The sequence below is a fragment of the Microcebus murinus genome, chromosome 5 (genome assembly GCF_040939455.1).
Source record: "Microcebus murinus isolate Inina chromosome 5, M.murinus_Inina_mat1.0, whole genome shotgun sequence".
Lineage (NCBI taxonomy): Eukaryota > Metazoa > Chordata > Mammalia > Primates > Cheirogaleidae > Microcebus > Microcebus murinus.
Window position 1 is genome coordinate 92,168,373 of NC_134108.1, and position 27,021 is coordinate 92,195,393.

Genomic DNA, 27,021 nt, shown 5'->3' on the forward strand with positions numbered 1-27,021 from the left:
TCGAGATTGGTTTTAGATTTCATTAAACCCAACCACAGCCAAAGACCACAGACACTGATCAGCATCTCATGGTCAGACAGAGGACAAACAACCCAAGCATTTAAGTCCACATACTCTCAAGTGTTGCCTTGGTGCTGGTGACGATTTGCAAAGGTATGCAGTCTCTGGCCGTCTTTTGGTCTCTATGTAGCGCCATTTACCCCATAAGAGAAATAAACCCATAACCTCTTCAGCATTGTATGCTAACATTAATGCTAATCAGTGTTTCCTTAACTCCGGCCATCCCTATGCCACCCCCACAATTTTTGCTATACTGGTATAGCCCCTATCTTCTTTATTATTTGTCTCATTCTTTATTATTATCTGTCTCATTCTTAAACTACTTTTTAATCATGAATAACAACTATTTTTCAAAGGAGGCAAATTGTTTTAAATCACTAACATGAATTCAACGCTATTATCACCACTAGATATATATAAAAAAAAAAACAAATACAGCATAAATACAATATAGCATTCTCAAATTTTACAGAAGCAATCCAAAAAAAAGATAAAACTGGGGGGAAAAGAGAAAACATTCTCACCATGATTCACTATCTAAACTGATGTTTTGCAGTACCACTTAAAATCATCCCTAGCAGTGCCGCTTGCGTACGCCTTATGCTTTGGGGAAAACTGAACTAAATGGATAATGATACAGTACTGTGATGCAAGTCAAATTACAGCATAGACTATAAAATCTAAATTACTAACCCTTGGGGCAGGATTCATGATGCATTAAGAAAGTCTGCCCTAGATTCTTGGATAGCGAGATCCTACTATGGGGTAATACCTCCCCTCGCACAATCAGAGGTCACCTTCCTCAAACAGACTTTAAGCCCAGGCACTGACGCACATGCGTTTCACCACAGAAAACTGCTCCAGAACTTCATTCTAAGCCCATACGCTTTTTGTAGACAAAATTTTAGCAGCTTATTCAGATACCAATTTCGTTCAGGGAAAACTAGTTTCTTTTTTCCCCATATATACGTTAGCCATTTGCCTGTTCGAAAAAAAGAATAACCCACCAAGTTAGGACATGAGAAGTGTCCTAACTCTCCTCGACTCTCCCTGGACTTGCAAAGGAAGCAAGGCTTTGTCCCACTCTTTCTCAAAACAAGGCCTGGCAGCGTCAAAAGGGGTCTGCCCACAGCTGACTGGGCCCCAACCCAGGGCCCTCTCTGCTGAGCACATCCAGTCATTCTAGAGATGAAACCACATGTACTGTGCTCCTCCCAAACCTCCTTACTTATACCTCAGAAAAAATCCTCACAATCTAGATTATCCATAAGTGCAGCCCTCTTTCTCCTTAAACTCACTCTTTTTTAACATAGCACGCAATTCCCTTGACTTTGTGCCTGAAATATCAGAAAACAAAGCCACAGAAGTCAGTGTCTGGCGATCTTGGCAGTTCTTGTTGGGCCAGGAAATGAGCCTGTAAAAACTTCTTTCTCTCTCCTCATTTACCGATTTTTTTGGAGAGGAACACAGAACTTGTCTTTTTCTCCCTCAACTGAGCGTGGAAACATCAGGAAAGGTCTAATTGTGCTTCTGGAATCAAAGTAAACTTGGGCTTAATTTAGCTTGAGCATCTCACCGTCTAACCAGGAATAGTCTGAAGACCTCCCTGCTTCCACGTGGGAAGGTGCAAGGGCTCTAACCACGTGAAACTGCTGGAGGAAAGTTAGCAGCGGGCTTGTGGGTGGTGACATCTAAATCTCGCTTCTCAGTGTGAGGTCAGGAGACTTAGCAGGGTTGGCAACTCCCAGGGGCTGCTCGATAATACAGAATCTGGAGACCCACTTCCAGACCTACTGCATCAGAATCTGCACTGTAGCCAAATCCTCAGGTAATTCCTTGCACACTCAAATGCGACAAGCATTAACCCAATGGACTTGAGGGGTCTGATGCCAAATACCCTACCTGCCTCCTCCAAGGTCAAAGCAATGATTTTAGGGAAATCAAGAACTGAGGAAGCCAATGACAGTCCTACTGTGACAGTGGCCAGCCCTAGTTATAACCCTGCTGCAACCCGGGGAGGGAGGCTGGGCAGGGACCCAAAGGAACAGCCTCTGATCAGAGTGGCATCCTCGGCTGGGACGACAGAAGACCAGAGGCCCAAACAGGCCTCCAGGCACCAGCCCCAAGCTTTTCAAATGCCTGGATCTGTACAAAAGAGGGTTCTCACAAAGGAGGGTTCTCACAGGCTTTGTGACTTTTATTTACCTCAGCTGCCTAGGAAATTCACAGTAATGTGATTTTATCTGCCAAAAAAATGAGAGAGGAAGCTCAGTGAAATTTGCCCGACCTGGAAATGGCCCCAGACCCCTGTTCTGCGAGTTATAGTAAACAGTGACCTTGTTCTGCTCTGTCATCTGTGTAGCTTTTGTGTTTTTTCCTTAACAACCTCAAAGAAAGCCCTGAAGCCACCATGTTCCAGTCTGTCTTCCCCTCTTCTCCTCCCCCCTACACACACACACACCCCTTCATGCTACGGAGCCAGAGGCAGGCTCTGCCAATAGGGGAAGGGGACAGCTAACTCCCTTCCCTGCATTTCTAAAAAAGCCTGCCAAGAGTGGGAAAAAGCTTCAGGATCCTTCACAAAACTCCAACACTTGCAGAAGGGAAGGTTGAAAACTGAGGAAAGAAATCAAAGAGCAGCGTAGGTATTGCAAGGAGCCAAAACATTTTTGTATCCTGACACTGACTTGAGTGAAAGCTTAGCTTCTTTTATAAACGTGCTGAAAGGTAGAAAACAGAAGGGGCACGGAGCCCTTCTGGCTATGAATGTTTGAAAAGAGCGAGCTGATGTGGGAACTGGAAAAACTGGCGGCTGACCAGCACTTGCTTCCCAGAAAGCATCCCATTAGAGTTAATAAGGGGACTGAGAACTTTCAAGCTCTGTGTTTTCCCTCCTTCCGAACAGTAAAAGGCAATACTTCTCTTTCTCAAGTATTTCTGGACCTCTGCTCATTTTTCCTTTCTAATGCCAGTTTCAAAATTGCTATTTTATGTCTTCATATTTTGTGCTTTTGGTGACCATTTTACAAAGTCACTGCTTCCTTGCAGAGTTAACAGCTAGTTATTCCTTATAACGGAGACAACTGCTAAGACAAGAGAGTTGTTTCAATCACACATACCTTAGATAAGTACTATATAGGATGCTGTAGAAGCAATTCTGGCCTGGCCAGGCCTCAAATGCCCTTCCCCACGCCACACTCCAGAGTAAGGGAAGCAGAACATCTGCAACTTCTGTGCTGAGGGGCAGGGCCATGCTTTGTGCTGCTTGCCACCCCCTCGAAGGGCAGCCAGTCTTTAGGGTGGCCACTGACCTGCAGCCTACGTCTTACGGTTGGAATGAAAAGACAAAGCTGGGTCAACCATTTCTCAGTGAGAAATTTTTCACTGGCAAACAAATGGTATAGCAGGGGCAAAAGCCAAAAAGTGCACAGAGAGAAGCCACCACAAGCCAGTCCTGAGAGAGCAGGTCAGTGAGGAGGGAGGAGCACAGTACTCGCTCCGGAAGCAGACACACTATAAGACTGAGGCCACGAAGCCTCCAAAACAGTGTCAAATGTAAACCTGGTGCCAATGCTTCTGGAATGTCAGTTCTGCCCCCATCCTCACAATCAAATCCACTTTACCTAAACAGATGGGGGTTCCCTGCAAGCAACTAAGACACTCCAGCTCTCCCACTCTCTCTCTTTAAAAAAAAAAAAAAAGACAGTCTAAAAAAGCAAAAAAAGGTTCTTTCACTTTTTGCAGTACGCTCAAGGTAAGAAATAATTTTCATGAAAAATAAAAGCAGACACTATGCCAAAAACATATGGCTTGGCCAAAAGACAGTTTTTAACCCTTTGCACTTGCTTGCTTTTTTCTTGACTCCTTTATTGTACTTGGGATTTAATTTTTTAATTACCCCAGATTTTACAAAGCGCAGCAGTAGAATGAAAAACTGGAGTTTCTTTTCATACAAACTTATTTATTTGGATTTTTATATTTCAAATTATTGATACATTCAAAGAGTAATTTTAATCTCTATAATTTTTGCTAACCGTGTCGAGTCACACTCGACATCTGAGTGCAAAGGGTTAATTTATAGGATGTGATAGATGAAGCAATTTTAAAGCTGTTAAAAGTTGAGGGGGGGACAGGAAATCATTTTTCTTGACCATGTTTTCAGTCAAGTACTAATTATCATCGCTGCATTATAACAATGATCCACAAAAGAATGCCATACCTAGGACCTGGGTTTCTGTTGAAGATATCAGATTAAAATATACAGATCTGAGGCTCACTGAGAAGAAACTTACAGACTTTTGTAGGAAAGCAAAAGCAAAACACAAAACAGGTATGTAACATGAAAGAGTAAAAGAATTATTCTTTTTATGATATAAATAATTCAGACTATATTTGGGCCTATCCTGAGGAAATTATACCAGGGTACTTAAAGGAACTGAACTCTATCAATAGACAGGACCACCACTGGAGCTGCCACTTTAACTTAATAAATTAATACAATGACTGCCACACTAGGAAAAAAAAATTCCTTGGGGCCAAGGTGTTTTATTACAAAAATAGAATAAAAACTTGGAAAACAAAATGATCCTTTCTAATTTAATGAAAAATTTGTGATTTTTTTCTGTTGTATGAGTTACATGCAACTTGAAAAATAGTTCTTGTGTCTCCCAAGGTGAAGAGATGTGTGAGTTACATATGCTTCATGAGGGAGGCCCTGGGCTCAAAACTAGCATGAGTTATATACAACTCACAGAGTAATGTGCTAAATGTGCTATAAAAAGTAAGGGTACCAGCCCACCTGGAGCGTGCTCTAAGGGGTATAAAACTCAAGGTACTCATTTAAAAGTGAAAGATGTTTGGATACCCTATTAGAATGTTCAATAAAAAGAATCAATATAAAAGTGACATCTGGATATAAAAATAAATTCACAAACATTCTACTCAAACTGAAGTGAGCAAAACCACCACCAGCCTAATTAGAGAAACATTAAAATAACAGAGGATGCCTAAACTGCAAGCAGGTCTGTTCACTGCAGGGAGAGCATACCAATCAACGCAGCCACAGTCCAGAGAATCCAACCCTTCCCCAGGAAAGGTGTCCCCTCCCCCGAGCAGCAGCCAAGCAATGAACAAATAACCATGCCACCGGCCCTCAGCATCATGTTCGGTAAAATGAGTGGGCCAGGTTAAATGATTTTTCAGTCAACTCTCTAACTCTAGGAATCAGACAGAATTTACTTTGAGAAAGTCTTCTAAAAATTGTGTTATGGAATTTTGGGGGTAAATATCTTCAAGTTGACTGATCTATTAAAAAAAAATGGCGTTAATTTCACCCCAAAATCCATACCTTTCCCATGACTATCAGGAAAAGCACCTCCAATAACATTTATCCAGCTATATTTACTAAAAATGCCCCCAGCTTGAGAAGAGACAAACAGATAATCCAAGGGGAGTCTGTCTTACCATTTCGAGACACGTCAAGTTCCACCAGCTGCATGAAGTTTGCTATTTCCGGAGGGAGCCGCTGAATTTCATTATCACTAAGTCCAAGCTTTCGTAATTTGACTAGCTGGAAAAATTGCTGAAAGGCAAAATAATTTCACATAAATTTCATATATATTTACACCATAAACTTTTTGGCTAATATAAAATTTAAAACAACATGTTTTAAAAAAACTAATGAAGACTGTGCCATGTCAATTTCCTAATTTTGATAGTGTACTGTAGTCCTGTGAAAATGTTACCATTGGGATAAACTGGGTACAAAGAACTTCTCAGTACTATTTTTACAACTTCCTATCAACCAATAATTATTTCAAAATAAAGACATTTTAAGAATTAATGATCAACTTCATGGGAATAGCAGTTAAATTCCTTTAAGCTATCCGATAAATAGTCACATCTTCTATAATGCTTCTGAAAATTGATGTTTAAATCTACAATGTTAATATATGTGAAAATTGGAAGAAAATATTTCTAAAATTATTATACATCATAACATACATAAAAATCTCACAAATGGGCCGGGCGCTGTGGCTCACGCCTGTAATCCTAGCTCTTGGGAGGCCGAGGCAGGCGGATTGCTCAAGGTCAGGAGTTCAAAACCAGCCTGAGCAAGAGCGAGACGCCGTCTCTACTATAAAAATAGAAAGAAATTAATTGGCCAACTGATATATATATAAAAAATTAGCCGGGCATGGTGGCGCATGCCTGTAGTCCCAGCTACTCGGGAGGCTGAGGCAGAAGGATCACTCGAGCCCAGGAGTTTGAGGTTGCTGTGAGCTAGGCTGACGCCACGGCACTCACTCTAGCCTGGACAACAAAGCGAGACTCTGTCTCAAAAAAAAAAAAAAAAAAAAATCTCACAAATGTGTGCGGGTAAAAAAAATATATTTTTGACCAATCTAAAAAGAGTCTGCACTGGATACTTCCGCCGAACACAGCAGACAAAGTGTATGCTTCTTCCCCACACTCATTCAAAAATGTACCGAAATAGGAGTTTATATAGAGATGGACATAAATATTAAAAACATGAAATAAACCCATGAAAACAATTAAAAATGAGAGGAGATAAAAAGCAAACTAGATATGCAACAAAATCCTTGAAGCTAGGAAACAGATGGATGAATGGTAACTAATAAAAGAATCAAAACAAAGCTGAAATTGAAGCCTGTAAGGTGAGTAGCCAATAAGAAATTAAGTCCAGGTACCTCTGGAGGAAGGAGAACAGGCTGGGAATTTATATAAAGAACAGTTAAATCCCCACATTCTCTTCTCTACACTGCAGAGCCAGGTAGGAGCCTAGAAATTTCCTCTCCAGAGAGCTGACTCCAAGCTCAACTGAACACAGGGGAGGGTACCCCACTAAAAACAGGGAACTGAGTCAAAGCCTGATCAGGGAGATCCCAGCCTCGCTTGCACAGACCTATAGACTCGTTATGAGCCTCCCACACACACATGGGGCTTCCACACCTGCCCACCGCACTTCCAGTGCCTGGATCTCTGAACAGAGCCAAGGTTCTCGGGACACTTAAGGAATATCCATAACATGCAGGAAAGCGCGTGTGTACATTGCACACACGCCTCAGAGAAAACAAACATGATGCAGGGAGAAAAAAAGCATTGTCAACCAAAAATTACAATATCCTCAGAGAAGATGAAACAGCACAATGCCACAAAAAGCAAGACTAAAAGAATCATGAGGTTATTAAGTATGAAATGTCTGAGTTCCTTAAGTAGTAAGTTTGATAGTTGATATCTCTGACATTTCATTTCGACACGTCTTGTTTTATATGTTTATTGTGAAGGTACACTGTTAGTCTTTCCAATGCAGGTTTCGGCTTGTGATTATCTATCGCATTTCTTTTGTAGAGCAATTTTTTGTGAAACCATGGATGTGTCGAAATTTTGTGTTATTTTCGAATGTGAGTTCCATTGTGGAACCAATGCAGCTCTTAGAAATTAAAAAATGTTGTAGAATCAACAAAAGAATCTCATGAAAGAGGTGAGAAACAAAGTTAATAAAATTTGTCAGAAGGTAGAATAAAAAGACACTGAGATGGGGAAATGGGAGAAAAAAGACAGGAAAAATGAAGGATCGGTTCACAAGGTACTATATCCAAGTAATATTTAGTTCAAAAAGAGAAAACAGAGAATTGCAGGACATGCTTTTCTAGTTTGAAAGGGCCCACACCATGTGGCCAATAAAAAGAATGGAAAAAGACAGATACCAAGGTATCTGTCAGAATTCCAGAAATAAAATTCTAAACGCTTCCAGAGACAGGGAAATAAAGGGAAAAAGTCATAACAAAGAATTGAGTATGAGAATGACACTGGATTCCACAGCAACCTTGAAAGTAAGAAGGCAATGAAACAATACCTTCAAAATTCCAAGAAATCGTTATCCCCAAGCTAAAATTGCATACCCAGCCAAACTATCAACCAAGGATGATTACAGAATAAAGACATTTGCAGTTACGCATTGTCTCAAAAGTTTATCTTCCTTGCACTTTTCTCTAGAATCCACCAAAATGTGTTAGTAAATTTAGAAGAGAAAGGATCTGACACCCAGGGAAACAGAGAAGCCACAAAACAGAGAAAGACAAAGGAAATTCTCAGGATAAAATCATGAAGGAAATTCCAAGATGCCAACTGAGCATCAGGCCCTAAGAGCAACCTGTTTACACTGGAGCAAAATAGGAAGGCTCCCAGAAGGAAGTTTCGAAAACAAAAAGTAAATCAAAACATATCTCAGGCATTGCCTGGTGTGTTTGAAAGAATCAAGAGGAGATTTATAACTCTGTCAGAATGTTTGGTGATAAATTAGAAATAAGAACTGAGAAAAAACAAAGCAAGCAAAAAGGGAGGGAGTTATTAATTCCAGGAAATACTTTATATTCTATATACTATAGATTGTAAAGTAAAAGATGTAAGATTTATATAAATACTTACAATCACAATATCTGTATTGATGAAACCAAAATTTTGTGTCAACACTGAGAAAATAGGAAAGAAACTGTTAAGAGCTAAAGCATCATCTTCCATAAAAGGAAATCAACAGATAACTATAAATAAAGGGGGAAAATCAAGCTGTAAAAGCAAGCCATTTATTAATGGCAATATGAGGGCAAATATTGGTAGAAATAGCCAAAAGCTAGGGTTCTCAAAGGCCAAAAACTCAATGGGGAAGAAGAAGGCAAGAGGCTACTGTTCTTCATTGCCACACTACACAGCTTATTGCATTTTTTAAACTATTTACATATATTACTTTTTACATATATATTAACTATATATGTATATTATATGTATAACTATATACAATATTAAACCATTTACATATATATTACTAAACATAGTAATTGAATTTACAAAGGAAAAAGTCTCTACCAAGATTACAGGACGCTCCAAATGTTAATTTTGTTGGATGCTAACATTTAATAGGCTTCATCTTTTTTATTGGTAAAAGGGATACAATATATGTATATAATCATACAAGAAGGCACTGCCTTTTGGAAAGCAAGGCTACTGACATACTTCTGGGCATCTATCCTTATAACTGAAAGTAATGCGCAAATATATCTTTCCATTATTATCAATAAAATGAAAAACTAGAAAATGTACCTTTCAAATAAAGGAAATGATCACATGTTATTAAATAATTCAATACTATACAAACAATAAATAGAGATATTATGGCCAGGCATGGTGACTCCTGCCTATAATCCCAGCACTTTCAGAAGCTGAGGCAGGAGGATTGCTCGAGGACAGGAATTCAAGAGCAGCCTGGGCAACACAGCAAGACCCCATCTCTACAAAAAATAAAGTAGTCAGTCATGGTGGTGAGCAACTGTAGTCCTGAGGCTGAGGAGGGAAGATCGCTGGAGCCCAGGAATTTGAAGCTGCAGTGAGCTATGATCATGTCACCCACAGCACTCCAGCCTGAGCAACAGAGTGAGACCCTGTATCTTAAAAAAATAGTAATAAACCACACACAAAAAAACTATTGTAAAGTCTACTGAACTTGAGACAAGATTTACAATGCAATAACTAAAAAAGAAAACAAAATTTCAGGTATACTACATAAAAAAGCATGTGTGCCTGTAGACTGACAGGAAAGGATCATGGGAGAAAAGCAGTTATGTTAGGTGACAAGAATAATGCATGAATGACTCAAATTTTTTAAATAAGAGAGACAAGATATTTTAAAATAAAATAAACTATGAATCTCAGCAAATGAGTGCTACTAATTAGCTCTATATGATAATGAAGAAAGTGCTCAACAAAAGGACTAATCCTTTGGATTTCTTTAATCAGATAGTTGAGATTTAATTTCTTAAGGAAAGATATTGAAATTTCTTTATACTGGTTGTACTAAAGCATTAGCTAACACAAAAGCCTTTCAAAAGAGTCACATATTTGAATAATTGAGCTTATGCCAGTTGTTCAAAGAGTCTGACAGTTTCATAATACATCAATGTGTTTACTCAAGCATGAAAAGCTCACTTTGTTTTACAGGAAAGGCATAATAGCAAAAGTACAGAACCTATCACCATTTCCATACATTTAGGGGCCATTCTGGAATAACACAAGAAATCAAGTCAATAACATACTTAGATCTACAGTGAATAATTAATTAGCTTTATGTATGTGGATAGCCTACAAACCCTCACATCCAATAAAAGTCATAATAGTAAGAAAATTTAAGGTTTGGTTCTACATGCTAAAATCATCCTCAACTTGAACCTGCCACAAATACTACTTTATTCAACTTGGGAAGCACATGCCAGATGTAAAAACAGCCCTATCTGACATGATCCCAAAATGAAACCAGTAATTCCTCATTCCTCCCCTCATTACACTGATGTGATCTTAACATGGTGTCCAAATGCTTTAAATTAACTACTTTCTTATAAGATCAATGCAATGCCACAGAAATGATATTGAATTCTCAAATTTTCAACTTCTTCAGATAGTGTGGGAAAAGAACTCAATAAGCTATAAACCCTTCTGCCTTGCTTTTGAGATCAGCCAGAGCACATGAAGAACAATTCCTGTAGCTGTCTTGGCAGGGCGCCTTAGTGCAGAGCAATCACGTGATAGAACACACAGACACCATTCTTCAACCCTACCATGTTTGATTATAGCTCACTGACCCACTTAGAGCACATTCTGTACAATTACATGCAAAGAAACCCAAATTGCCTTGGGTTGTTATGCTACACCAGTCTTCTTATAGCCACCATTGCTTTTAGTAGATACAGTCTTTAATTTGGTTAAAAATGTTTCTTTTTCCCATTTTCCATTTCCAACAAGATTCTTTTTCCTTCTTTCTTGGTAGAGTGTTAGTATCTCCCCTTTTGCTTTTTAGAAAGGGTCAAAGATGAAATCTCAGTCCTAAAAGAGCTGTTTCCTTTTTTATTACTTTATAGCCAAGGATCAGACAATTGACTGTCATTTGCCCAAACTTCTCCTCCATAATGAAGAGAAAACATAAACCACTGTTACAGAATCATGTGAGAGACAGTAGTATAAAGGATGTTATGAACTCCTGGAAAAGTGTATGACTCTTCACAATGACGACACCAAATTTAGTCACAGATTTCCCTTCTGGAGGCATTCCAACCTGTCACCTAAATCTTGGCCCCTTTCCATCCTACATAAATCCTATTCCCAAGAACTCAGACTGCCTTTCTGGCCAATTACCTATCAAGATATGGTAAACCAATAATTCTAATATCAAGGTAAGATTAACACTTAGTACAGTATACATCAAATCTGGCATTGTTTTTCCTGTGAAACTTACAAAGTGACTGTGACTTTATTATCCAGAAATTCTACTCCTAGAATTAAATCTCTCACATATATTTTCCAGAATACAAATATAAGAATGTGCTTGACAAAATTATCTGTAATAGCCCAAAACTGTAAACAATCCAAATGCCTATAAATCTGACAGAGATACATTCTTACAATGAAATTCCACACAGCAATAAAAATTATATAAAAGCTTACTGCTAGTCATAATACGGATGAATCTTAATGTTCAGCAAATGAAGCCAGACACCAAAGAATATATATTATTCCACTGACAGAATGTTAAAAAGATTACATATTTTGTTTACAGAGGCACACAGAGGTGGTAAAACCTATAAAGAAAAGCAAAGAAGCAATTCCTATAAAATCAACTTAGTGGCTACCTTTAGATGTGAGGGAGAGAATTATAATCAGGAAGAGCAGGCAATGGGCTTCTGGAGTCCTTGAACAATGACTTCACCTAAATGGTAGTTATTAGTGTTCACTTTATAATTTGCTATAAGGTATACATTTATGCTTTCAGCATTTTTCAATATATGTGTTTTATTTCCCAAAAAGAAAAATTTTAAGCTTTCGACTACTTACTAATCAGGAAGGAAAAGACCAATTAGCACCAAGCAGATCAAATTCTTTAGTTCATCAGAGTTAATAATAATGAAAGCAAAAGCATTGGAACTAGAGGAGAAAGAGAAGTGAAGTGATTGTTATAACCAAAACAACAGTAACACCAATAACAGTCAGGCTGAGAGTCAAATCAAAAACTCAGTATCATTCACAATCGCTACAAAGAAAACAAAATACTTAAAAATATACTTAACCAAGAAGGTGAGAGGTCTCTATAAGGAGAACCACAAAACATTGATGAAAGAAATAGCAGATGTCACAAACAAATGGAAAAACATTCCCTGCTCATGGATTACTAGAATCAGCATTGTTAAAATGTCCATAATGCTTGGTTATTTATAGATTCAATGCAATTCCCATCAAAATACCAGTGTCATACTTCACAGATCTAGAAAAAATAATCCTAGCCTTCATTTGGAACCAAAAAAGAGCCCAAATACCCAAAGCAATCTTAAGCAAAAAGAACAAATCTGAAAGTATCACATTATCTGACTTCAAATTATACTACAAGGCTATAGTAAACAAAAAGCATAGTATTGGTACAAAAATAGAGACACATACCAATGGAACAGAACAGAGAACCCAGATATAAAACCAGCTATCTATAACCAACTGATCTTTGACAAAGCAGATAACACCACACACTGGGGAAAAGAAGCCCTATTCAATAAATGGTGCTGGGAAAATTGGATAGCCACATGCAGAAGAATAAAGTAGGATCCCTGTCTCTCACCATTTACAAAAATTAATTTAAGATGGATAAGACTTAAATGTAAGGCATGAAACCATAAAAATTTTAGAAGAAAATGTAGGAAAAACTCTTCTAGACATCGGCCTAGGCAAAGAATTCATGACTAAGACCCCAAAAGCAAGTGGGGTCTTTCATTACCCCAAAAGAGGATAATGAAAAATAAATATATGGGATGTCATTAAATTTAAAAGATTCTGCACAGCAAAGGAGATAATAAGAGTGAATAGACAACCTACAGAATGGGAGAAACTATACATCTGATAAAGGGCTAATATCCAGAATTTACAAAGAACTCAGATCAGCAGGAAAACAACAAACCCCCATTAAAAAGTGAGCAAAAGTCAGGAACAGTTGTTTTTCAAAAGAAGATACACAAATGGTGAACAATGATATGAAAAAATGCTCAACATCACTAATCATCAGGGAAATACAAAACTGAAACCATAATGAGATACCACCTCACACCCATAAGAATGGCTACTGTTAAAAAGTCAAAAAACAATAGGTGCTGGCATGGATGCAGACTGTAAATTAGTATAACCTCTATAGAAAACAGTATGGAGATTCCTCAAAGAAATAAAAATAGACTTACCATTCGACCCAGCAATCCCACTACTGAGTATCTACCCAAAGGAAAAGATGTCACTTTATCAAAAAAAAAACCAACAACCCTGCACTCAAATGTTTATTGAAGCATAATTCACAATCACAAAAACGTGGACTCAACCCAAGTGCCCATCAATTCATGAGTGGTTTAACAAAATGTAGTGTGTATACATACCATGGAGTACTACTCAGCCATAAAAAGAAATGAATTAATGTCTCAGCAGCAATTTGTATGGAACTAGAGACCATTATCCTGAGCGAAGTAGCTCAAGAATGTAAAACCATCACATGTACCCTCTAATAATTTGAAACTAATTGATGGGCACATATGGGCACAAAGAGAAGTAAAAGTCTTTAGAAATCAAGAAGGGGGGCAGAGCGAGGAGCAGCAGGGTAAAAATGTACCTAACAGGTACAATGAACACTATTTGGGTGATGGGCACACAAGCAGCTCTGACTTAAGCATTATAAAAGCTATCCATGTAAAAAAAACACTTGTACCCCCTTAATATTTTAAAATTAAAAAAAAAAAAGAGACATGCGGTGGGAAAAAATGGTAGATTTAAATAGTCTATCACAAAATGAGGTAGAAATCTCAGATATGCCACATAAGAACACATATAAAAACTGGGTAGATTATGTATAAAATTCTATAATTGATCACAGAGTAATGACTTTCATAATGGAAATTAAAAGATAAAATAATATATCCCTAATAAATCTAAAATAAGAATTTTTGGAGGTTATAGACAAGAAAAAAGCCCAAGAAATATTCACAGAATAGGTAAAGAACCCGTTTGGTTAAAGCAGAGAATTCAAAAAATCATATCTCACATCCAGAATTTGAATATGAAAGGGTTTTAGCAAACACTCAAAAATAAACTATTACTTAAATAAGTGTTAATTAGACACTTTTTCCAGTGTGTTTTGGTAAAGAGATGTAGCATAGAAACGTCCATTGGTGAATCACCTGACTTCTCTGATCCTCTGATTCCTTGTGAAAAAAATAAGCATTAAATGATCAAAGGGCCCTTTTTAGTTCTAAAAATTATAGGATTGCATTTCAAATACTTTCAGTGCACCCTAAGAAAAATGGAAATCCTGTTAGCACACAACATAATATTAAGCATGAAGTTAAAAATGCATAAAATTACAGAAAGTAGATTAGTGGTTGCCTAGGAAATGGGAAATGACTGCTAATGGATATGGGGTTTCTTTTTTGGGGGTCATGAAAATGTTCTAAAATTGATTGTGGTAATGGCTACACAACTGTGACTACATTAAAAACCACCGAATTGTGCGCTTTAAAATGGGCAAACTGTATGGTATGTAAATTATATCTCAAGAAAGATGTCCAGAAATGCGTAGAATTGGTACACGACAACGAAGGACGCCTTATTAGGTAACAAAAAACTAACCTAGAAATACACAGACACTTTTATTTAATTGAATCCCTATAACCAAGTGAGGCAAAGTTTTTTGCCTCCAGTTAACAGAGAAGGAAACTGAGGTCCAGCAACTTTAGTGGCTTCCCTGGCACTGCATACCAGTTAATAACATTTTTTAAGAAAAATTCCAAAATAGAACCATTTTGGAGGCTCACAGAATACAAATCCTCAAGTAACTATACGGCAAACAAGAAACATTTGTGAAATTATATTCTAATTAGTTAAGCAAAGCTAAGTCATGGGGTCTGGGGAGCTTAAGCTAAGAAAGGAATAACCACTAAAATTATGCCGATCCTATATTACCTCTTGATTGATGAGTTGTGAGGGAAAGAAAAGAGCATGCTAATGAAACCTGCAAGTGAGAGCACATAAGTGGGGTTGCTGCCAATCCAAATCAGGCAGAGGGAGTAGACACCAAAGAACTCTAGACAGATAAGATGAATCAATTTCTAGAGGATTGTGGCCGCAGAGACGTAACAAACATCCAGATAAAGCCTTGGGCAAGGAAAGGCGTAAAGAGACAAGGAAAGCAAAAGACAGAATTTGATACAAGTTTATAATATAATACAGCAAAAGGGCATACAAAGAAAAAAGGCTCCCCTAGGTCCAGGTTTTGGAGGCAGAGGGGGAGGAGTCACTGAGCAGCAGGATAGTGAAACTCAGGAAAAACATGACACTGTATTCAACTTGGAATCAGACTTTGATAATGTTGAACAATTTTCAGAGACACAGAATGGAATTCCAAAGAGAATCACAAATAATTAAGAATCTGAAATACTGATTCACAACACAGAAAGCTTATATTCATATACTAGTGGGCCAGGTAATAGACAATAAATATGAAAAGAGATAAAGGGTTTAATCTCTCAATAAAACTAACCATTTTCTCTATAATCTGAAAGAGGGAGAAGTATTTTCTTTGCCCAGAAGACAAATAAGTGAAACACAGCACAGGGGGAAAAAAGTCTCTCCTGCTATAAAATATAATTTTAATAAGTTCATGTTTCAGCAGCACAGGTACCCTTTTTATGCAACAACAAAAGAATGCTGACTCCTTTCCTTATGTGGCCCTAACAAGCTACAGGTAAGCCAAATTTCAGAGAAGCAAATTAGTTCCCGCTGAGTGTTAGCATGTGTGAGCTTGAGCATTTATAATAAGGATGCTTACATTTACTTTGTTTAAAATATTTCTTTTTCTAATTTTTCTTTATTCTAGCCTCCACTTGTAATTTTAACCTCTCATTTATTCATGTATTTTAATGTTTTCACATATTATCAAGCTGTCACCATTAACGATCCTTAACAAAGATGTAAATGCCCCAAGGTTGCCCCCTCATAATTAAAATAGCTTCAGAGTGAATCACTTTGAAAATCAAGAAACTGGGAATGTTTTATGTACTGTGCTAAGATTGAGTGGATAAGGCTAGTAGCGGCATTTGCAATCATTTGGAGAAATAAATGTTTACTAAAAGCAAAAGAGACTAAGACAGCATTCTTTTACTGAGAACTTGAATGAGGGGACAAGCTAATGACATGGGAGGACAAGGCTGAGGGGACAGATGGGGAGTTGACAAGAGTTGGACTGAGTAGAGTTGCACGGGGAAAGATCAACTACAGTGAGAGAGAAAAGACATCAAACTGAAACATTAACACTAAGGCAATGATTAAACACAGGATGGTAAATTCAAACAGTGAACTATTATATGGCCATTAAAAATGTTTCTGGAGAATAACAGTATGATAAATACATGTGTTCTGGGATTAAGGGGAAAAAATGTAAAATTGTATATAAGTACAGTATAATCCCTATTTTGTTAAAAATGTCATAGGAATTTTACAGGAAAAAAAAACTGCTTTAAAAAGGTAAATCTGCTGAGAAAAAAGAACTTAAGCCAAATGACTGAGGATCATTCAACTTTTTGGTGTTAATGTTTTATACCACAGGAAACCAAAGATTCTATTTATCTGTAGAAAGTGATGTTTTTCTTTGTCATTTTTACTAATTGTATTATCAAGCAAAACTTGAAAAAAAAAATGGGGGTATAATCAGTTTACATATAGAAAAAAAGTTCTTCTAACAAGAAGTCAAACAAATATTATAATAGATACCGCCCCTAACTAGGGTTTGATCTTCTGGGATAGCAAGCAAGAAACGGACGACTCAGTCAATGGCACAGTACTTAAAAAATTAATCTGAGTTAGATTACAAGCACTCAAGAATGGCCCATGATCCTCTAAAGCAACAGTTAATGACATTTTTAGTGTACACAAACAGTAAGTGAAGGATAAAGAAATGCTGAAGACCAAATTATTTTAAACCATCATTAAGAGATTTTGAAGGGTTGGGGAGGGACCTGACTAACCAGTTAATACAACATATTGCAGCCAAGAATTCATCTCTTAAACTGAAAACAGATTAAGCCTTGCAATGGTAGTCATGATGTTGCTATTAATATATTTATTTTGGAGAGTTTGTTTCAAAGAATTGCCAAAGTACTTTTCCAAAAGAGGAGGGAGGGCATTGTCAAGCAATAGAATACAGCAAACACCAGAAGAACAAATCATCCAAAGCATCAGATGCAAGCATATCTAAATCCCACAAGATTTCAAACAATTTAAATATGCAACTTGGTTTTTGCATCTACTAAGAAGTCATGTGAACTGGATTAATTGAGTAATGCTGTTTGTTCAGATTGTTTGGCCCTAACCAGATTTCAGGTATTTAGAAATATAATGATCTAATTATAATTGCTGTAGAATTTAATAGTGGAGAAGGGCTTAACTTGCCCCAAAACATTTTCTAACACATTCTAAATCTACATAAGCTGCAACATATATTGTGGCATTTCTATAATCACAATTTAAAGATTAAAATTGTGTAACTTTAATACAAGGGTTTCTCTCCACCCAGTCTTACATTCCAAAGTGTTTATAGCTCCTGTAAGAGACAGCCTTATATCTTCAAAATAAATCTTCTCTTATATTTAAACTTCTCACACATACTAAATTCACAGTTTCCTACTGGCTGACCAAAACAGTTAAGTAAAAAAGCAAGATGGAAAAAACAGAGTATATTCCCTAGCAACTCAACAGTTATGCAAAAACAAAACAGATCTCATGCTGATTGTCACATTTTAGCTCCACAAAGGGAACTAAATATTAAATTCTAATACTAATCCAGATGAAGAACCACAAATACAAAGCCTAACTGCAAACTTTTTGAATCATCCTACTGTTTAAGGAACAAGAGAAACCATTAGTATCCAGCAGATCGTACTCAACTTCCATGTTCTACAGTTAGACCTGATTAAATGCTAAAGTCTATCAAGTCTGCTTTCTTTATGACTAGAAAAGGCAAAAGCTCTCTCAAAGCCACTTCATTCGAAGCTGCTCTTTTTGACATTCTTTGAATTTTATTTTTACCGGTTACCAGCAACACAGGTAAGAGATGAAACTAACATTCCTAGCATTCACTTAATATAAGAATTTGCAGAAATGGTGGGTGGTGGCCTGTAAGCCACATGACAAGCCAGCCCTGTACCACAGCATCTGTCTAAGGACACAGTTCTTCCACTGCAACTAAGCTTTTAAATACATTCTGGCAGCATGCTTCTATGTGCCAACCAGCTGGTTCCTCTGTACAAACACTATACGGTCAGTGCCTTCTTCAGCACATCACCTCAAGAGTTCTAAGAGTCAGAAATCTCTCTTTCTGATATGCAACCAAAAAAAAAATATTCAAGAAAAAGGGAATGTAAGAATTCTATAGGACACTCCGGAGCATAATCCCAGCATTCCTTCAGCTCCTGGACTTCTAGGAAACAAGCAGCAGCTCCCAGGTTATCCAGACAAAATGGCCATGATTCACTCTCTGTAAGTTCTCAGGGCAATTTTCTGAGGTAGCTCACTGGTTCCAGTAGCTTCTCGGCTACCACCTCCCCAGCCTCCAACTCCTAGCCCAGAGTCCAGCTTTTTACCCAAATGTGTGTAATAAAAGGAGACGAGATCACCCACACCCCAGCTCACTATAATCACATCATCAGTGCCGATGAGGACCGACCCTGTCCTGGTACCACTGCCTCCTTTTCTCTCTGGAAAAGCACCTGCCACAACCTGGTATTCCAGGTTCTCGAGTCATCAAAGACTTCTTTTAAGGAAGAACATCACGTATGCTTGGGTTAAAGCAATCTAAAATTAAAAGCATCATTGCCAGACAGACTCTGAAAGTCTGATTTCAAAAAACTTTACAACGCTTCCTTTTACAAAAGCAGCTCTAAAATAATGAGAAATGACTCTAATGTGCCAGACACTAGGCCAGGGGCTCTACATACATAATCTTATTTAATCCTAAAGACAACCCTAAGCCAGGCAGTTACTTTGATTTCACAGATGATGAAACTGAAGCACAGAGAGGCTACACGCCTGGGCCTGGATTACATCCCTGCGTGAGCGCCAGGATTCAGACTCATGCTCAAAGCCCCAGCCTGTCTACTATAAACAGCAGGGCAAAGATAATACATTGTAGAGTCCAAAATATATAATCCTAACTCCCAAATTTACTGTGTGATCTCTCATACTAATTACTTAGCCTCTCTCTATGCCTCAGTTTCCTCATCTATTTAGAAAGAGAATAGGAGAGAGAGAAGGAGGATATTAATAGTACCTATCCCTCCTAGAATTGCAGAACAAGTAAGTATTCAGAGCAGTGTGTAGCATGAGAAATGTTTAATAAATGTTAGCTCTAATTATTAGTATTATACTACCACATAACACACCCTCCTATATATCCAAGTTGCTAAAACTTTCCATGTGTAAGAAACTTAGATCCAGTTATAATATCTTTCTGCCCTTGGAGTATACTGGTAGGATGGAGCTAAGCGCTAAACAAGAATCATACAGACACATTTTAAGACTTCTTTCATTTTCAAAAGCAGGAAAGGATCACAAACAAAAAAACATTATACACAGAAGTCAACGGACTGCTGGGGCCAAATGCTTAAAGGGTCTCAAGACTAGTGAACAAGTCCAATAATCCAATTTACCAAGTAGCATCAGAGCTAATACCCAAACATAGCAAGTAAATGCAAAAAAAAAAAAAAAAAGTTTTTCATACTAACTAATTCATCAAAAACAAAACAAAGCCAAAAGTGAAGTCAAACATATTTGAAAGGGACGGAAGGATTTCAGGGAAGCTCAGGAACTCAGATAGTGCAAAGTCAGTGAAGACTGAATGAAAGGTGGACCTAAACTGAGCATGAAAGGAACATGGGGCAGGTGGGGAGGCCTGCAGCCTGCCCAGGAGAAACTGCTGTGCACATTATAAGATGGAGACAATCCAGGCGAGGCCAGCCCCTAGGGAGACAGCCTGCCTGGCTCAGAGCAGATGGGAGCTGCCCTGTGACAGGACTCCTCAGCCCTAATCCCCGCCCTGCCACCATCTAGCAAAGCCCTGAGCACCTGAGATGGCAAATAGACTCAACTGGACCTCTGGGCTCCCTTCCAGTGCCAACAGTCTGCGATTCTAATGACAAAAAGGAAGGGAAGCAGGTAAGACAATTTACCCATGTTTCTTTTTCTTGGCCTTTGAACCAAGAGCCTCCAACTCTCCAGTGGGTTCTGTTCCAAACATTCATTTGTAGGTCAGAGTTGGAAGCTCAGAATGCATTTCCGCGTGCATGGGAACATTACATATTGTGATTATGTCTTCAAGTAAGCCTATAAAAGTCTACTTGGCCCCTAATGCAGTGTAAACATGACTCAAAGCTTTCCAGTGGCTGTCCACTGGCTACAGAGCAAAGTGCAAACTCCTCAGCTTTGCATTCAGGGCTCTCCTAACCTGGCACTCTCTAACATCATCATCAACATTATTGCAGGTTTTGAGAGTTTATAAAGTGTTTGCTCAAATCTCATGTCACTAATACATCTGCCTGCCCAGTGACCAGTCAGTTATTACAAACTGAACTTTAGAAAGACAACATGGCACGAAAAGCACCAGGGCCACACCTTCGACCAGCCTCCCTGGCTGCAAGTACAATGTCCTTTCTTTTTTTTTTTTTTTTTTTTTTTTTTTTTTTTGAGACAGAGTCTCACTCTGTTGCTTAGGCTAGAGTGCCGTGGTGTCAGCCTATCTCACAGCAACCTCAAACTCCTGGGCTCAAGCGATCCTTCTGCCTCAGCCTCCCCAGTAGCTGGGACTACAGGCATGCGCCACCATGGCCGGCTAGTTTTTTCTATATATTTTTAGTTGTCCAATTAATTTCTTTCTGTTTTTTTTTTTTTTTTTTTTTTTTCAGTACAGACAGGGTCTCGCTCTTGCTCAAGCTGGTTTTGAACTCCTGACCTTGAGCAATCCGCCCACCTCAGACTCCCAGAGTGCTAGGATTACAGGAGCGAGCCACCATGCCCAGCCCCAATGTCTTTTCTAACTTCTGCGCTGCAACTGCCCGTGGCCTTTCTGACTTCAGTTCCCACACCCACAGGCCGGTGCACCCCATGCTCTAGCCCAGTGAAGCATGTGCTATTCATTATGTCTTTACTGTCCCCAACAACCTTTCTCCAGCTCTCAGCGTCTTAATCACCCTCAAATGCCACCACCTCTATGAAGCTTTTACCTAATTACCTGGGCAAAATTAAGGCTGCAGCTCCAAAGCGTTTTGTCTCTGCCCCTTCATGAGATTAATAAGCCTCATGTGGTAATAAACCATATTAAACACACCACTACATCTCTCAGAACACCCACCACAGTTCTGCTACTCAACAGATACTGGATGCTCAGTTGTCCAGGGAAGTAACGCGAGTATTTTGACTACTTTTTATTAAAACGCTTATTCAAAAATGCATTCTAAGTTCCAACTCAGGATATTTAGAGCAGATCTGTGCTTTGTAAGCAACTCCGTCCCCAACGCCAACAACTCCTAGTCTGGAAAACGGGGAAGAGCAGCTTTTGTGTCAGAATGGAGAGAACCAAATCTACCAGACTTTAAGAATTACTGGGGCAGTTGTCAAGCATATGAATTCCTAGGCCCACTTGTCAATACATAATCTCCAGGTGCAAGGGTTTGGAACTCTGATCGCTTAACAAGGGCTCCCAGTTGATTGTCATGAACACTGCAAGTTTTGGAAACACTAGGTTAGATTTCTGGGTCCCAATCCTGGCTGCAAATCAGAATCACCTGGTGGAAGCCAAGTATACCTTCTGCAAGGTGGGGTTAGGGTTGGGCACGTGGGTGAAAGCATGCATTTAGTAGGGGCAATACTGATAAGGGGAGGAAAGGTGTTAAAAAAGTTTAGTTATTACAATGGTTTGCATTTGTCCAAAGGGCCACAAAATATATACGTAGATATATATGGTACATCTGTTATGTTAGAATTTCATGATGGAAGGAGAGATTACAAAAAATATGTCTAAAGAGACTGGGGGAGGGGGCCCTAATGAAAATTAGGTTTAGGAACTCTGGGTTAAGACGATGAACAAAGTCAATCACTCTTGTATTTGCATAAAAGATTTTCCCCTCACCCCACATACTTGTCCTGCAGTTGCTCTGAATTGAAAAGATTTGCTAAGTGAGGAGCAGTTCAAAGATGATACAAACCTTGAATGTTGGAGCCTAACTATACATGGGCATCCTCAGAACAGGGCTCCTTATCAAAAAAGCTTTTAATATGTTATCTATGGCAACTGCTAGGGACCTCTCTATTCTCCTTTTGAGATCTCTGAGCCAGGGGCTCCAAGATGGCTTGGAAGAACTGAGGAGGCTCCTTTATTCTAAACAAACAAACAAATGAGGCTCTAGGTTGAAGGAAAGTGTAGCCTCTTTGGGGTTAAGATTAGAAATTAACATTAAAAATCCAGACCCCTCCGAAGGCACAGGGGCTGGCCAGCTGTGATGACCAGAAGTCCAAAAGAAAAGTGGGGTGTAACTTGAAGGAGACGTAAAGATTATGCCCCAGCAAGCATGCAGACAGAGTGTCTGCAGGAGGGGGCAGTGGCCCCAGTGAAAGGATGCCCTGACCTAAGTGTATTCTTTTGAGACTGATGGAGAGAATGGCCATCACAGGCCAGCAAGGACAGGAATGGAAACTGTGATCATGCCATTTCTCTGCTCAAAAAATCTTTCAGGACACTCAGCCAGTAAGTTACTCAAAGGGGTAAAAGAAGCCAACAATAACCAGAGAAGGAAAGTGAAAGAACACAGCAACAGAAGAGGAAGGCAATAAAAAGTTACACACCGTAAAAAGCAGTAGAAAGTAGAATCAAAAGGATGTAACTTCAAAGCTAGAGAGTAGCTTAAAGATTATCTAGTCTATGGCTCTAAGAGCTGGCAATCTCCCGAGCCCCACTCACCTCCTGCAAACTAGTTCTTAGTCTGCTGATCACCATGGGACTCCCGGGCCTCACCCTGAGAGCTTATTCAGTAGGCTACAGTGAGGCAATGCATTGCGGTTTACAAACTTCTCAGGTGACTATGAGCAGCCAAGTCTGGGAGACTTAGGGCTGGGCCTGGTTTTATAGATATGGAAACCAGATGGCTGGAGGACAGCACTGAAAGGAGAACCCAGCTCCCATCCTCCCCATACAGAGGTCTTCCACCTCCTCAGTGACTGCTGCTCCTTTTCTGAGTGCCAACAGTGCAATTCTAGTCCTAGTTGCAAAAATATCCTTTTCTCTGAAGTCACTATCAACTTTGAAGAGTGTCCCCTTCCCTGTTTCTACAACTCCAGGAACAAAAAGCACACCTATAGTAGGCCTCCCTATTTTCCATACCGATGACCTCTCTGCCAATTTCTAGTGTTTAATTTTCAAAACAGTGGCAGTAGAGAGTGTTCACTGAACAGGAGAGGGGGAGGCTGACATGGCCCCAGGCTCCCCAGCCTAAGAGGACTGACTGGCTGCCCACATGAGCAGGCTGCTATACAACTACACCTTTAAGGTAAGGCAGCCAAATTTTAGAACTTGGTCACTTTTCAAAGATTTCTTCCTCTGCACAGCCTCTCAAAATTCCACATCCCAAGTGCATTCCTCAGCCATTACCTAGTCAAGATTTGGAACCTACAGCCGTTATGAAGTGTGCCTAAGAACGACACATAGCAAATTTCAAAGGAAAATTCAATGCTCTTTCCCCATGCACGGTTTACAAGCAGCAATAAGTGCCCCAGACATTGGAATACATTCACTACAGAGTAACCAGAATGGCAAGGATAGTGATGAGATTTAGAAGAGAAGATTTGCAGGGAACATCAGTCTATGAATGGTTAAGGCCCGTCACATGGTGAAACAATTAGACTTGTTTGGTATGGCCCAATAGCAGAGAACTAAAGGAAGAAAAATGTTCCCCTATATACTGAGCTAAAATGTGACAGGGTCCTTTGAGAGTACAGCAAAATCTCTGTTCAAGCCCTGGCCAGGTGACCACTTAGTATGGTTTTATGAAAGAAACTGAAGAACCACATGGGTAGTTGATATCTACAAAGTGTCCTCTTGACCCCAGTATTCTGCAAGTTCAATTTCCATGCACATCTTCCTCCCGCTACTCAAAATTCACCAAGGTTCTTAGATAAGAGCATGTGATACGCACTCTGGTCTATCATTAACTAGCACCAAGCACAGCAATTTGCAAGCAGCAGCAAAGCAATCTACAGGTTTTCTGGAGTCCTAAGACAGCATCCAAAATTGAGGTGAGGACATGATGTCACATCCCCCAGTAAATTAGAAGAAAAATAAAGGAACCATTGACCAAATCAGGTAGCAAAAAAATATAGCATTACTTTTTGTGAGTATTGGGAAAAAGGAGAAAAGAAAAATTTTGCAAGAAAATTGTCGGCTTGGCTTTTTCACCAGGATACCTTAAGTTCTTTACGAGAGACTTCATGCCCTCCCCTCAAGAGTTACAAAGAACTTTTAAACACGTGATTTTAATTGATTTCCATCAATATTTTCCATGCTAAGAGCAGCTTATTTTTTTTTTTTTTTTTTTTTTTGAGACAGAGTCTCGCTTTGTTGTCCAGGCTAGAGTGAGTGCCGTGGCGTCAGCCTAGCTCACAGCAACCTCAAACTCCTGAGCTCAAGCGATCCTTCTGCCTCAGCCTCCCGAGTAGCTGGGACTACAGGCATGCGCCACCATGCCCGGCTAATTTTTTCTATATATATCAGTTGGCCAATTAATTTCTTTCTATTTATAGTAGAGACAGGGTCTCGCTCTTGCTCAGGCTGGTTTTGAACTCCTGACCTTGAGCAATCCACCCGCCTCAGCCTCCCAAGAGCTAGGATTACAGGCGTGAGCCACCGCGCCCGGCCAGAGCAGCTTATTTTTAAACTTAAAATACAAGCCTCACAGATGAGAACAGTGTCCTGAGTGGCAATGACATGTCTGAGTAAAGGGCTGGGATGTTCAGACCAAGAGCAGGCTCTGGAGTCACAGTAAGGATCAGGTGAACCAGAGAATTCAGGAAACCTTAAAAGCTTAAACCTCGGAGATGTGTCCAAGCATCCGAGCTATTTTTTTGTGTATTTATGATGGCTGAGCTGGAAGAGCCAGATGGCATTGTATGACAGTATTTGCTCTAACACAGCCCTTTCTAGGGCAAAGGAGGGCTCACGGCTAACTGGGCTCAGCCCTCCCTCACTCACAGGAATATGCCAGCACCTTCCAAGAATGCACATGTGAGTTAAACGTCTGCAAGAAGTCACAGACAATGACTTCCTTGTGGAGCCATTCTTCCCCCACATTAGGGAGGGAGGAAGGTATTCCACCAAGACCTAGAATGAAAAAAAAAAAAAAAATGGAGTGGAAGAGAATATAGTTACAGTCAATGAGATTTCGAATCTTTGCCCGTGACAGACGAGGCAGCCATTTGTCTGGTAATCCTATGTGAACCACAGTCAAAAACGTGAACCAACCCCACTTCACTGTCCTTGTGTCTAGTAGGGCCTGGCCGACTGCCCAGCACCTACATAAGCACTGGAAACTTGCCCTCCCCAGCAACCTTTAGTAAGACACGCTTTCACTGCTCCAAGCCACTTACTTATGAAGACAGTGGAAATGCCAACAACTTTCCTGGCTCTCAAAATGCTAAAGCTACCCTCCTGGGCTGGACTAAAGCAACACTGATGGAATGAATCTCGTCTTATTTCTCCCCAACCTCCACCATTCCAAGGGTGGACTTCATTAAAATGTACTTTCCTCTGGCTTCGTGTGGACCTTTATTTTAGAGTTTCCCATCTGTTTAAACACTAAAGAGGCAAGTTTAAAACGTGTTCCTTGGTCTCTCTCTGGCATCTGAGCCTCTGCTGTTGCTGTATCCTTCCCCTAAACTCCTCTGCAATTTTCCTCCCTCAATTGCTGTGTTCTTCTTGTCAAGGATCGGTACCCCTTACCAGCCACCTGATGCTTGAACAGTGGACGAGCTATTCTTATAGGACCTAGAAATACACAGCTGGGGTAAGAACAAAGAGAAGCAGTCTCTCAACACATGACAAGTGCAGTAATTATATTTTCTTTAACAAGTTTTATTTCAAAATCACCACTGATGAGGCCTAAACACTTTTGACTGGCCCTATTCAAAAAGCAAAAGAACATAACAATCTCACTGAACTAAAAAAAAAAAAAAGGAAAGAAAAGAAAAGGAAAGGAAAGGAAAACTCTAGCATTACTAGCATTAGAAAGCAAAGCATTTGGAACACCTTCGTGTTCTTTCCAAAGTCGGTCTCACAACGTTATGTCTAGAACATGGTCCAAAACAGTTACTGAAAAATTCTCCCCTTGAAGGCATTTTTCCTAGTGCAGGAGGAGTCCAAAGAATCTGAGAAAGGCTACCACAGGACAACCCAGGAAGGGGAGAGAGAGAGAGAGAGATGTATTAAGAAGAGAAAAGCAAGTGATAACTTCTCAGATAATATTCTGAGAGGAAATAAAGGTACAGAACAAAGAAGCACAGCGATCATAAATCACACGCTACCTGAAAACATGGAAGCAGCTAAAAATGCTTTTTAAATTAAAAAAAATCATGTGCACCTCACCGTGCAGAGCAGGATCTTGGTGACAGGCACTGCTGAGTCCCTGAGCCAGGTGACTTCGCTCGGGCAAAGGAGGCACAGTGCTGAGCGCCCACAACACTTTCAGGGGCCTCAAAAACTCTTTGATTTCTTTTAAAATATAAAGAAAAAATAAGTAATGAATGCATCATAACAAATCCAGCCTGGATATCTGTCTAGTGTAGCCA

General features: G+C 39.4%; 1 protein-coding gene across 1 annotated transcript in view; it reads right to left on the minus strand.

Annotated features, from left to right (window-relative positions):
• LRRC1 (leucine rich repeat containing 1) overlaps positions 1–27,021 on the minus strand; it is a 128,777-nt gene that overhangs the window by 75,296 nt on the left and 26,460 nt on the right. Inside the window, exon 2 of the mRNA XM_012780762.2 lies at positions 5,524–5,641. Within this exon, the coding sequence (XP_012636216.1) occupies positions 5,524–5,641 (118 nt within the window). The remainder of the gene's footprint in view (positions 1–5,523; positions 5,642–27,021) is intronic.